At 39.6% G+C, this 14,187-nt stretch overlaps 1 protein-coding gene across 2 annotated transcripts in view; it reads right to left on the minus strand.

Moving 5' to 3' along the window:
- LOC109857801 overlaps positions 1-14,187 on the minus strand; it is a 285,853-nt gene that overhangs the window by 53,504 nt on the left and 218,162 nt on the right. For both annotated transcript variants that reach the window (XM_020434502.1, XM_020434501.1), the window contains one exon: positions 7,703-7,749. In XM_020434502.1, coding sequence (XP_020290091.1) covers positions 7,703-7,749 — 47 coding nt within the window. The remainder of the gene's footprint in view (positions 1-7,702; positions 7,750-14,187) is intronic.

The raw sequence follows: 14,187 nt of genomic DNA on the forward strand, positions 1-14,187 counted from the left end.
GGATAATGAGAATGGTTTTGTTGCGATGTCGCGGTTGCGAGTCATCGGGATTCTTCACCTCCTCGTGTTCGTCTCGTACATACATAAAACCCATTGTATTCACCGTGCACACGGTAGCGAGCTCGGGAATACGACGTGGGTAGATCCCGGTAGGTCGCGAATGATACCATTGGCGATCGCGATACCCATGATTGTCACGCGGATAACCCACGCATGCAAAGCAGTCGCAATTAAGCCGGGATGATTTGCATAAAGGTATTGTTTAATGGGAGAGAACGAACGGAGTGTAGGCGAGAGAGAGGACAAGGTAGCACGCGCGCGAGAGAGAGAAATGCCGGTGATGAGCTCACGATAATTCGATTGCATTCCGTTGCGAGCGGCGCTGCGGATGACGGTCAGTGTTCAGTGGCGAGGCAGTTATCGGTCGCGCGACGAGTGTCGATTAGCTGCGAATTGCGAGCCGCGAACATGTACGATGAGCTGTTTCGGTAATAATCGCGATATCAAAGAAAATTTGCGATATGCATTATCTAACCGTCCGCCGTCAACACATTCTTTTGATCTAAATAGATAAAGTATTTCAAAGTACAAATACAACTGAGATAAAAAATTTATATGATTTATACACTTTTGTGGGTCGTTCGTATACGCGCGCGCGTCAAGTTACGCGATTTATGTTAGTTAAAAAAGAGATGCGTTCGTTATCAATCATTCGCGGGAAGAAACTGGTTCCCCTCGTAATCGCGACCGCGCGGAAGATTAACGTTCGCAAAGCGCATAACAGAAGTGTATGCCGATCGTGTTAGGACGAGCGAATACGCGAAACGCGCGTTGTGTGCCGTATATCCTGTTTGTAGGAAAAGCCGGACGTCAATCCTTCTTAGATTAACGCATTCCCTACCGAGGGCGATGATTTATGACGTTATATTTCCCCTCGCGGCATTTGAAATGGAAAACGTTTCAATGGTAAACGCGTCTATGTGTTAGAGGAAAAGAGGGAGGGAGGAGGTTTTCGCGAGACACGACGGGCGCTGGTGAAAAGCCCCGGTTCTTCGAGTAGTTGTTGCCGGAAACGGTCATGTTACAAACGTATCGAAGTTATTAATATCCGCAGCGCGCCGCTGTCCCGCCTCTTGACGAGTCGCTGTCCGTTCGCTTCGCGCGCGAACATCGCGCTGCATCGTGACTGCGAAGGACGAGAAAGGCTGAGAGAGGTTGAATAGAATATTTTTCTAACCCACACGAAGAGAGAGCATCGCGCGAATTCGCCTGGTCATTTCGCAAACGATCGGACAGCGAGTAAAGTTGTCGGCGTGACAAGTAGGTATTTCCGTTTGTAATAAGCAGCACACAGCAAGATGTTGCGGCAATTTGATGACGTGTACACACTTTCATCGCGCGCGCGTGTGTGTGTAAAGATTAATATTTTCATCGTAAATATTTGTTTGCGCAACGTTTTTCATAGATGCGTGTGCGTGTTTAATATTTAAAGCACTTTGAAAAATTCCGGCAATTTAAAGTTGGCGAATAAACGAAGAGGCACGAGCGCCGAGTGAAAAATACGACATCGCGCGGACGAATATTGAGATACGTTGAAAAATCGTGTCGCGAATTGCTCTATTTACTCAAGTTTTTCTTATTTGCGATGCTTTGTTTTACGAGCGTCGTCGCAAAGGTGAAAACCTTTACGCCATAAGCCGTAAAGCGCAGCGCGACGGCGTTAAAAGCATATACTCGTATCTTTTTATTACCTTCATCATTCAATTGATGTGCCACTAAGAAAGTTAAGCTTATGCCCGCTTTATCACCTATATCGCGCTAAGGGACTCGCGAGCGACGTGGCCTTAATATACGGAGCTTAATTCCTCTCGGTCGTGAAAGCATCTCTGTGAAAGATGCTCACAACGTCTTACGCTCGGCGTCTTACGCCGATGCGTAATAACGGTCGTAAAATATTGGCGATCGAACTCGCGAAATTGCGAATTCAATAAAAAGCAATGATAAAAGTTCTTTCTTAGTCGCTTTCGGTAAGCTGCGTATATACATACTATACACAGCAACAGTGTAAACCGGTTTATTTTTCGATTTTCTAGCAGCGAGACGGAACAGTCTCAAAAGCAATATTTCATTTTTCGCTACTTTTTTGAGATTATTATATTCCGCGTCAAATCATCCGAGATGAAAAACCAATCGGCGAAGGCAACCTCGGCTAAAAGCACAATAACTGGGCCGCGAATCGCGACGGACAAATCGCGTTACGACAATCGTTGCAGCGCGCGCCATGCGAGTCGCTTTTTCCTCTTTTGCGCCAAAGTTCCTCTTGATTGCCGGCAGTGATTCAATTGCTCGTACGGAAACACAGCCAGGACGCGCGCGCCATCAGAGAGCAATCGCGTTAAAAAGCCTTGCCGTCGGGTTTGTCGTTCGAGAAAATGTGTTCCGTTACTTCCTTTTTTCACCCTTTCCCTCAATTCCTCTCACTCACTCACTCACTCACTCATTCACTCACTCTCTCTCTCTCTCTCTCGTTCTCGTTCTCCCCTCTCTTTTGCCTTTCGCCAAATGTATTTTCGATCGGGGCTTTGCTCACGAAAAACGGCCAATGGAGTCGCAATTCGCCGCGTCGTTATCCAGAAGCCCGAGGGGGCACCTGATCACACATCTTTTCGCAGTGAAAACGACAAAAAGAGAACAAAAAATAATCGAAAAGAAGCGACAGCAAGGAAAATATATATTGCCGTTCAAATTGCTTTCGTCGCGCGAAAAAAAAAAATTGCAGAGTTTGATACACCATCCGCAACCGGATCCGCGAGAGTAAATTTTCAGATAAAATCAACATTTTTTTGTAAAAGTTTGTTTTTTCCACGTTTACTGAAAAAATAGTAAAATATACTGGAGCACATATGGCCGAACGAGAAAGAACTATTTCCACTCAGAAGAGAAAAATAAAAGGAAAACAGTTTCTCGTCACTGCGCGTGCGTTTTCGAAAAACTAGGTCGATTTTCCTTCATATTCCTTCTTTGATCTATGCGCTCGGAAATCGCTGATCTCAGAGCTGTTTTCCGCGAGTTGCCGTTATACGAGGAACTTTGCGCGACACGACAAATCCAACCGTATGTCATCGTTGAATACAAACGTGGATCGCCACCGGTGGAGTTTAGATGGAAGCACGGTATGTTGGCGCAATTCAATGCGCGCCGAGATACACAAACGTTCGCGTTTCCCTACGGCGGGTGTTCTGGTCCAGACAGACCGGGTCTGCTTTCCCACAGATGCGTATTTAGCAATCAGTGGCCAAGGAATCAATCCACCGCGTAAGCATTCCGACAATTGAATTTGCAACGACTAACAATTCACACGCAATATCCTTTACGCGCACGCACCGTAAAATTCTTGTTTGAAATCGATATTGTACATACACACGTGCGAAAGCGCCGATAAGTGATTAACCATCAAACAACATTACTATATTCTTTTCTCTCTTTTTCCCTCTATTTTTCTCTAAGTTTAAAATAAAACTTGAAATTGAGAACAAAAATGTTTACTTTAAAAAAACAATATTATTACATGAATCTCGCAAAAAAATTTTATATACAATAAATTTAATACAAAATATATAATAAAACGGAGAAAGAGAATGATGGATGATGGGAATTAACTCTAAAATGATATAAAACTCCCATCTCCGCTAATATCAGCAATGTAACATAAATTTTCCACGCCATTTAGTGTCACTTCTGAGGTTAAAGTGCCAAGAGATGTGGCTAGCCCGATAAAACTGTCGTACGGTGCCAGTTACATGTCGGTTTGTAAAAAAAAAAAAAATCACACGACGCGCGCTAGAGGATACGTCCCGATCCAAGTCCCGTCGTTATTTCTTATTTGAACAGCCGAAGAGAGTTGGCTCTTGGTCGTGCGCGCGGAATTTCGAGGCGCAAGAACGCGTCGCACAACGACACACAATCATCGGGATTCGGGCGCGACCGTCACGATAAGCGGAACGTGACGTTGGCGAAATGCACTCGCACGAAGGATAACCGCTTCGTTCAAAGCCGGATTCCACTCCGTACGATGTGTTTTGTCATGGATATATTCGATGCACTCGGCGTCTGATCTTTGTCGCGATAATCCGCAAATATTGTATCAGAAACCATCGGCAATATAGTGACTTCTTTTTCCTATACTTCGAGTCGCAAATAAAAAATGATAAGGAAGTATTTTATTTATACATATAGTACATACTATATTTGTATATGATATATAGTATATATTTTTAAACTTTAAACCGAGCTTCCAATTTAAAAGATATCGCTCGATTTTATTCTAATAAACTTTCTGTTATTTTCGACGGAAAACAAAAATTCTTGAAATATATAGGATCGACTGGTCGTGTTTCCGCGCGCGCGTGACATCTCGACGAATTCATCGGCGCGCGCAAACTGTACGGCGGCGCATTCATTACCATTCATCCCGGTACGGATACCGACACGATATATAGCGTGTGCGCGCGTTACTGTGCGGGTGGAGAGGAGGCGGCCGAAGTTGTGCAGTTGCACACGCTATGCAGGGATAAGCGCACTTCGCTAACTTCTCTCCACCGCTTGGCCGCCGCCCGCCCTCTTACTTGGATTCCAGTCCAGACAAACAGGCTTGTGCTCTCTCGCCAGCTCGCGCGTTTCGCCAAGCAAGCACAACCGAGAGCGCGCGCGAGCGGGAGGGTGTTTGCGTATCCCGGCAACCCCCGGCGCGCACGAGAGGGTTCGGGTACCGCAAAGCTTGGCTCTCTCTCTCTCTCTCTCTCTTTGAGAAGAGAGAGAGGGTCGGTCTCTCTCCGTATAGATATATATATATACAACCACCGTTGTGTACTACGCGACAACTGTTAAGTGCTGCAGCAATCCGGCATCGACGCCTCTTACACGGAATTACTGTTAAGCGGGAGCCGCTTCGCGCGTTTCCGCCCTCAACTGATTAGTCTCCGCGATTCAACGGGAATATCTCTGCTGTGGTGCGCGAGGCCGCCAGAGAGGGAAAGAGAGAGAGAGAGAGAGAGAATAGAATCGAGAATTTCACGAAGGGGTCGGGCCCCGTCGTCGGTCAGAAACGCGCCGGAAGACGGTCGAGGAGTGTCAATGACTCGCCGTTGGACGTTGAGAGAGCACGTCGACCAGAGGAATTTTGGAATTCGAGTAATGAGGAATCATTTGTAACACTTACTATCCGCTCCCACGACCTGAATTCCTCCTATTTGTCTTGCACGAATTCGGAACGATTTTCATTCGAAGCGTTTTGGCAGTCGTCGCAGTGACGACAAAAATTAATATTGATTTCAATTAAATGTATATAATAATTTACACGCAAATAATTTGCTCAATAAAATAATTAAAACGCGTCACAGCAAATTAAATATCAAAAAATAAATTTTGAAAAAAGTAAATTAGATATGTTGTATTTTTAGTTTATCCTCGTCATACACATCAGATAAAAAAACAACGTAAAATATAAACAAATTAAACGCATAACTGAGCGAAAATAAAGAGCATTATTTTTCCAACAAAATAAAAAAAATTTTTTAATTGAACTAAAACATAAAACAAAATCCGAACTAAAGTTGGTCTGTCCGCTGAATTTACTAAATATATCGAAATCAAATAGACCATCGAAACTCTCGAATGTTTTCGATGGATAGAAGGCAGAAACAGAGACTTCGGCGTTCAATATATGTATGTGTTATCGAGAAATACTATATGCGCAAAGAGCGAGAGAGACAGAGAGAGAGAGAGAGAGAGAAAGAAAGAGAGAGCTCGATCTCAATTATGTATTCATAGCTGGGCAGGGTATAACGCGCGCACGAGGGTGGCGGCGCAGAAGTCAATAGAAATGAAATATCAAGGCTAGATTCCCCTCTGCCGCGATCGCGTCGCTTCTCTCCCTCCCGATCCTCTCCAATATGGGATCTAAAGTGTTTTTCGATATCTCGAAAAATTCCAACTCGCGCTACCACCAGCCCTTTTTCGTCTTGGTTTTATTTCTTCGCTCCCTCGAAGCGGGCGCAAGGCCGATTGCATGCGCACCGGTAATATAACTACCTCTTCGGGCGCGTATCTCACCGGCAAAAATCGGTGGTAAACCTGAACGCTCTGCCTCGAAGAAATACAATCGTAACGTCGAATATTTCTCACGTACCGATACGATACGCGGACCGGTATCAGATGGCGATAAATATTCATTTGAAAATTCTTCCTTCATAATAGACACAGCATATAGCGCAAGCCGGTTGCGAGATATCTCTGATCTCTTTCAATAAAACAAAAAACGGACAATATTAAAATACAGTATCGCGCAAAACAAAACAATAAAACTGTCACATTATTCCATTTATATTTTCCGATCGGGAGAATTCTTATTGCCACGTGTACGATCGCGTCGCGAATTTGCACAAGAATTCCTCTCGAGTCTTTTTTTCTTTTTTTTTTTTTGGTTGTTGCCGCAAAGTAGATCCGCAAATAAACTTATCGTTCTTGGTGATGTTAAGAAGCTTAGGGGGAGAGAGAGAGAGAGATGTGCGCGCAACTCCACAAGCCGACCTATCGAGGGACTTCGATCTCCCGTCGACTTGAATATGAGATCACAAGTACACGGCTCTTCGGGCAGCATTATTCGCATTTTGTATAACAAATGAGACGCGCGAGGCAACAATGTTGTTCGGCATGCGTGTCGGCCTATCTCTCTTGAGCAGAGAGAGATCGAACCGAAGCGCAACGGCAACCGCAAAGGCGCACGTGGCGCGATTCCATTTCGGCGTTCTCACGTAACGACGCGAGTTCCTCCGAAGGAAGGAAAGTGGTCATCCACCTTCCATTGTTAGGCCATGTAGATATATTTCATCGGGAGGGACGTGCACGGAAGGAACGAGATGCTCTTTCTCTCTCTCTCTCTTTCCCCCCTCTCTCTTTCTCTCTTCCCTCTTAGATAGCGGCGGTGCGTCGAGAGTGTATGCATCATGCAACGAGCCCCCGCACAATCGATGCATTAAACAACCCTCTCGCATTCAAATCTGATGCGGCCCATCCCCGTTCCTTCGGCGAAGCCTCCCGTCGTAGTTTTCTCAATCTATTATCGGACTTACCGCGCGTTCGCGGGATGATTTGTATGTGTGGCGCGAGCATCGATAAATCAGGAGAAGGACGTAATTGACGACTTTGAGCTTAAAGCGGCCTATTAACCGTAACTCACTGTCGCAAAAGTCGAAAGGCGGAAATAATGTATGTGAGATAATGTAAATTGCATTTACATGTTTTGATAGTATATACGTGTTAATATACACGCTGATATTTATATGCAAATTCACACTCACATATATGTGTATACATAAATAGTATATGTACACATAAAGTATATGTGTATATATAAATATAATTATGTAAATATATATACATATAATTATATTTTTGTGATTCACGAGATATAAAGCGTGCGCAGTCGAGTTGTAATTACCGAATAAAAATACGACGTTATTAATAATTGCGCATTAGTGCTTCCGTCGTCGGCGAAAAGCAGCGCTCTCGCGCAAATGTTTTGCCTCGCAAATGAAAGGAGCAGCGAACGACGAGAGAAAGCTCGAGTTTTCTCGTACAAACGCCTCTTAAATCTTAAAGCAGAGACAAATGAAGCTGCGAAGTCTTATGTGCGCGGACTTACCGTTAGGTGGGAACTCGTAGAAGAACGCAGATCTCGGGCTCAGACAACTGGAACAGAGGAAAATTACGGTTAAAATATGCTAACAATTAAAAGGACTTGGCGGACCGCCCGCTCGATGTCTACGCGCTTTTCCGCTCCGTTTCCCCGTTTTCGTTCCGCGTGTGCGCGCGCAGCGATATTTCGCCGCGGTTCACGGCGCCGCGACGCGCCGCTGGATTTTTGGACACAGATCCCCGGACGATCGCATCAAAGTGACAGGTATCGATATTAAGCGTAATGGACTGATCTGCTGGTTGGGAAATTTAATACTTCCTTTGATACTCGAAATGAATCATGACGCGCGCAAGCGCATCTCGATATCATTACCACGCTGATAATGAATTTACTAGTGTTTGCCGAGTTAATTTCAATTTAATTAATATGTAATACGTATTATAGCGCGATTTGGCTTTTCGCTCGATTTTAACGCAGCCAATTGTGTAATGCGCAAAATAACGTTATGTTACGATTACGTTAGATCGTTAGCGTAAATCGCTCGCAGAATATACGCGTGGTTTTCGAAGAGATTATTTTCCACGAGGCACAGAGAGCAAACGATGAAAATAAAAACATTTGGCACACAATGTAAAAAATACATAACGTACAAATTATCTTTTTCGCAATTAAAAATAATGTAAAATGGATAATGTTGAAAATGATTTGGAAATGAACTTTTGTGTCAGACAATTTTGTGCCATTTTCAATTTTTAAAAATAATAAGTTTGCATTATACCGACAGATAATGGAAAACCAAGATTGTTATATTTTTTTATTTATATACCCTTCAAATCGTCTCTTATATCATTCTGTATTTTTATCACGCGCTTTTGTGTGAACTATCATACGCGAAACAAGAGATCAAAGTGAATTTACACCACAACGGGTATTTAATTGACTAACAATTACGAACGTTGAGCAGTCGATCCGTACGCGACGAGCCGCTTCCGGAATGCAAATGTGTATGTGTCCCTGTCGAAACTGTGTAAGGACACAAAGGGACAAGTGGAGAGAAGAGAAAGAGAGATAGCAATAGAGAAGAGCGGAGAATACAACAGAATACATTTAGCGTTATTTGTTAACACGTTAACTGATTTACCGCGCATTTGATAAGCGCGCGTCCTATTTTATTGCAAATAAAAATAAATAATAGAAAAACAAATTGCACATTTTTGTTTGATCTTATCTAAGGTAATTAAGAGTTGTTGCTCTCATTGTCTCTGCAATTTCTAAAATGCGCGCGATAATTGCGCAAAATTCAAATAACGCATATATAGTTTTTCATTTGCGACAGCGCAAACGCGAACAGGTACATAAACTGCGATACCGCTGCGGGAAAACACGTGAAGCCTTCGTGTTCTCGTGACGATGTGTACTTCGAAACATTCTAAATATTCCTCCCGAGCAGAGAGACGCGCAGCCCGATCTCTTACGTTAGATCACGATGGGAATGCGCGCGAGCTAATCGCCTTATAGTCGATCCGACGTTCTCGATTCTATCGTCCTACAAAGCGATCCGACGCACAGGAAGACAAGGAGAGAAATGTCCCCGAGTATGCCGTGTTCAATGACGCTCTGTGTAGATAGCAAAATGGTTCCGGAGAACGCGGTAACGTGAAGAGAGAGAGAGAGGAGACGCGGCCTGGCAATTCACGTGCCAGAGAATCGGTAATAGATAGCGCGTCATTGCCTCAACGTACCTACCTCCGCCGATACACCGGCGCCGTAATACTAACCGCATACTAATAGGGGTCCTTTGACGAAAAGCTAACATCTCGCCGGGTAAACCGCGTCGCAATTCCGGTCGGACCACTCCCGATCTCAGAGCGGCGCGCGCGATACATAGGTCTCTTCACCATCTCTCGACGCCGACTCTACAGTCGTCCGGAATCGATTGCCTTGAGTGGTCCTCTTCTCATAAACCAATTCGCGGTAGATTCTACTGACGATATAGTATAAACGCGAAAACTATGTATATACTGCGCATTGTCTAAAAAGATCGCTACAATTGCTAAATTAAAAATAAAATGCTCGATATAAAAATGCACAGATAAGAGTAAACAAAAAATAATATATATTATCTTCGTGTAAAACAATATATGATAATGAAAACATTATTGCATTATAGTAATAAAAGTTTTACTGCGATAAATATAATGGCACAAGAGAGTGCAATTATCTCTGATGTATTTTCTGTATTTCGTAGCTTGCATAGGAAATGAAAATAAAACAGTAATCCCAAGATTGTAAATTTTCATAAGATTCAAATGTTGCAAGTGGATCGTGTCTTAGGCTGCGTTTCGATATTCACTATCAGCAAATCTATACTTCAGATGTGCTATAGATTTTCAGTACTGGCAGTAAGCAACAAAACGCAGTCTAAATCACATAAAATGACAAATGTCAAATTGATTTGTAATTTTAACAAATGTACTTAAAAAACAACGATTTAATAGAATTCTAATAATTTCGAACACATGAAATCGATACTTCCTAGATAGTACGAAATTATTTTCTTCTCTTTCCAGGTAGCGACCGACTGGTAGCAAGAGACAAAAGATATGTGTTTTTCTTTCTCTTCGACTTTTAGGCTGCGTTCGAAGAGCACGAGTAGCGCTATCAGCGCTATTGTGTGCATTCTATCTTTGTTTTACATCTAATGAGCGATAAAGATAGAGTGATACAATAGCGCGGATAGCGTGCTCTCCGAACGCAGTCTTGAAGTGGAGATAAACACGCATTCTACGAGTTGCGCAATCACTCAAGAATTAAGAAAAACAAGAAATCATCAGTAGCAAGAAGAACTACTGGTCCACATATAACAGAAAAATCAAAATTGTGATGAAATTACTGGAAATTTACTATAACGACGTTTGATGTCACAACAGTATTATCTTTTTCGAGAAGTCAGTATCGATACGTAAGTATATACATTTTTGCACGAGAAAAACATAGGTTATACGTGCTCCCGAAGAAACACAAGATGTGTGATTTCGGTGTGTTTTACATATAATAATACCGCAGTATTTTAGTTACCGCAATAATGGATGCTACGCTCCACAATTCCACTCACACAGTAAAAAAACTTATTCTTTCCGATAAATAGCTGTAATTTTGAGCAAATAAAAGGAAAAGAATACTTATCTGATTGATGATTCTCATTCAAAAATATCGGTACAACGATGTCTATCAATCACACAAACAATTGCGGACCTGATGGCATGGAATATTCAAACACCAGAACAGTAACCATAGTAAGAACTAGATCTTGTACATGTGTCATATTTTGCAAAATTACATCTGTGCCAGATAATAAGACATTCTTTGTGTAATTATTAAGACAAAATTGCAAGCATTTTCTTCTCTTCTTTCCTTTTTTTCTTACCTTCTTTCCCTTTTAGCACATATATATATTTGTCATCTTACTTTTGTAATTATCCAAAAATTAACTAAAAACTATAAAGTGCGGTTACACAATTGCAAATAGTAAGTAAAAATATAGTATTTGATTCCTAGTTATTACATACTAAATCGTGTAAGAATTTTGTAGTTACACACACACAAAATACAGTGTTCTAAATGTTTTTACCACATAATGGTAAAACCATTTGTTAAAGAAAACCATGATGAGGTAATATTTCATGCATAAATGCATATTTACTTATATTGTGTACGTGATGTATTTATGTGATGTTATAATAAAAAAAATAAGAAGGAAGAAAAGCCAACACAATGAGCACTAACTATATATATTCGATAATTATATTCTTTCAGGCAAAAGAATGTTTGATGTTTACGCCTAAAATAACGAAAATAAAATTATTACAATTACGCAAATTAACAGAAGTAAGCGATCACTTGGATGTAAAACTATATCTCGTAAAACACTTCATACCACAAGCAAAAGTAATAATGGCTAATCAATCGTCGGATTATGCCAAGGTAGTATATGTATAATATGTAATATAAATATTTCACAAAATACTTATGCGCGCGCTAATAGATTTTGTATCACTACTTAATTTTTTTGACATTGCGCATTTTGATGTCAATTTGAAAGACTAACAGAGAGCATATTTGTAGGATAAAATATTAAATATTATTGCAAGTATTTGCCATATTGACGAAGCCATCGAGATGATAGGCAAAGATTCAGAACTTGTTCGAATAATTCTTCGTTTTTTTGGTACATGCAATAACAATATCCGGTTACAAATAACACTCTTCAAGCTTCTTCAGTTAATAGCGTGCGAGATCCAATCAAATCCTAAATCAAACTGGACACTGTACTTGACAAATTCTTCTTATTTTTTCGCACCTAATATAATTGCCATTCTAAAGAAAACCAAAACAGGTACTAATTAAACGTAGTATTTAATTTAGAATCATAAACAATTTAATGTCAATTTTTGATTATACGTGCAAGTAATTAATAAACATTTTGTAGTGAAAGTAATGCTAGACGGAATAGCATTGCTTCATACATTATTTGATGTAAAGTTGACAGATGGTACAAGTTTCTTGGAACAACTTTTCAATGTGAATGAGTTAATTGATGTATTGACAAGAGTTCAGTCATATATACAAAACAACATTTGCTATAATAATAAAAGTAAAGTTTTCTGGGCTATACTAGAAAAATGGATGTCGATAATGATAATAATTCGATATTCAAAACCATTTGTGTACTCAAAACCATTCATACGTGTATCTCGTGAGTTCGAGAATGACATACAATGTTTATACATGCTGCATGAGATACTGTATATCCAAAACACAATATACGCTATATTTCGTAATTTGGTGCACAAGTACGAATTCTTTTCTGTCACACATTTATTTTTACATACATTTCTTATATTACACATTTGCATAATTTCAATATACTTCTATTTTTCTATAGATTAGAAGAAGGAAAAAAGTATCACTCCAAAATAGAATCGACTGTGGAACTTTTTGTCCCAACATTTTTTAAAGCTATAGATCTATTCTTAAGTTTTTCAGTCACTTTAACAGGATATATAAAAGCTATAAATAACATAACAGACGTATCAGATATGTACACAATCGCATATCTTCCTCAATATGAGTCGAAAAAGGATTTATTTCGATATTACATTACACTCACAGGTAATTAGCATTTTAATGGCATTGCAATCATATTGAGTAATATGTTTTTTTTAATAAGTAAAACATTTTATGTTTAGAAGTTATGCACAATATACAACCAATTATAATTAGAACTTCGCAATATATAGCACTTTTTGTGCAACACTTTATGCCAATGACAAAATGCAGACAACTTTTAGAAGAATTATTGCAGCTTACTTTAGTCGAACGTCATTTTATACTAAACTTTCTTTTAAAAGATATAAAAGATGTACCATGTATAACAGTAGAAAAACTCAGAAAAATTAAACGTTGCTGTATATACATGATGTATTAACTACTTATATTGTGTAATATTCTTAACGTTTTACAGTAGTATTAAGTTGAATACATGTTACATATACTAACTCTAAAGATAGAGTAAATACAATATTTCATGTACCTAATATGTAAACTGACAATAAACAGCTTGCATTATTGTGGTAAAATTTTTACTGAAATAAATATAGTAGCATAACAGAGTGCAATTATTTCTAAAACTATACTTTCTGTAGGTATATGACAATGTTTTACATTATACACCGATTCCAAATTTGTAATTTTTGGAAAGTTTAGATGTTGCAAATGGATCGCGTTTAAATCACACAACATGACAATGTCAAGTTTGTTTGTACTTTTAACAGATTTCTTTGAAAAGCACTTTGAAAAGCAATATTTATTATCGACACGTTTAAATGTCAGTACTGTCTCCTTAGAACAGTCAGTCTCGGTACCTATATTCCGCGAGAAAAACATAGATCAGGTTATATATGCTTCCGAAAAAACAAGACATGTGATTTCTGTGATTTCTTCTATGTAATGATACCGTATAGTACAGTACATACAGTATTTTAATTATATATATACAGCAGTATAATTTTACATGCTATGCTTTAAAATTCCACTCATACATAAAGAAATTTATTCTTTTCGAAAAGTAACTGTTTTTTCATCAATTAAAAGAAGTATAGAAAAATTAATGTGTGATAAAAATTAATGTGTGTAAAAATTATGTGATTCTCATTCGAAAGTATTGATATCACGATAAAGTCTACACAAAGATAATTTATATGTGTAATTTTCTCGTTAAAAACGTATCGGCACCACATCGATTATACAAACAACAGCGGAAATCACAGCATGGAAAAATTATATCCAAATATCAGAGAGGTAGTTACAATGAAACCCAGATATTATATATGTTAATTTTTTTGCAAAATCGTATGTGTGTTAGATAACATATTTTCTATAGTTGTTAATAATAAGATAATATCAACAATATTGCAAGTATTCCGGCCTCT

The sequence above is a fragment of the Pseudomyrmex gracilis genome, unplaced genomic scaffold (assembly GCF_002006095.1).
Source record: "Pseudomyrmex gracilis isolate BER0280 unplaced genomic scaffold, ASM200609v1 scaffold_173, whole genome shotgun sequence".
NCBI classification, from domain to species: domain Eukaryota; kingdom Metazoa; phylum Arthropoda; class Insecta; order Hymenoptera; family Formicidae; genus Pseudomyrmex; species Pseudomyrmex gracilis.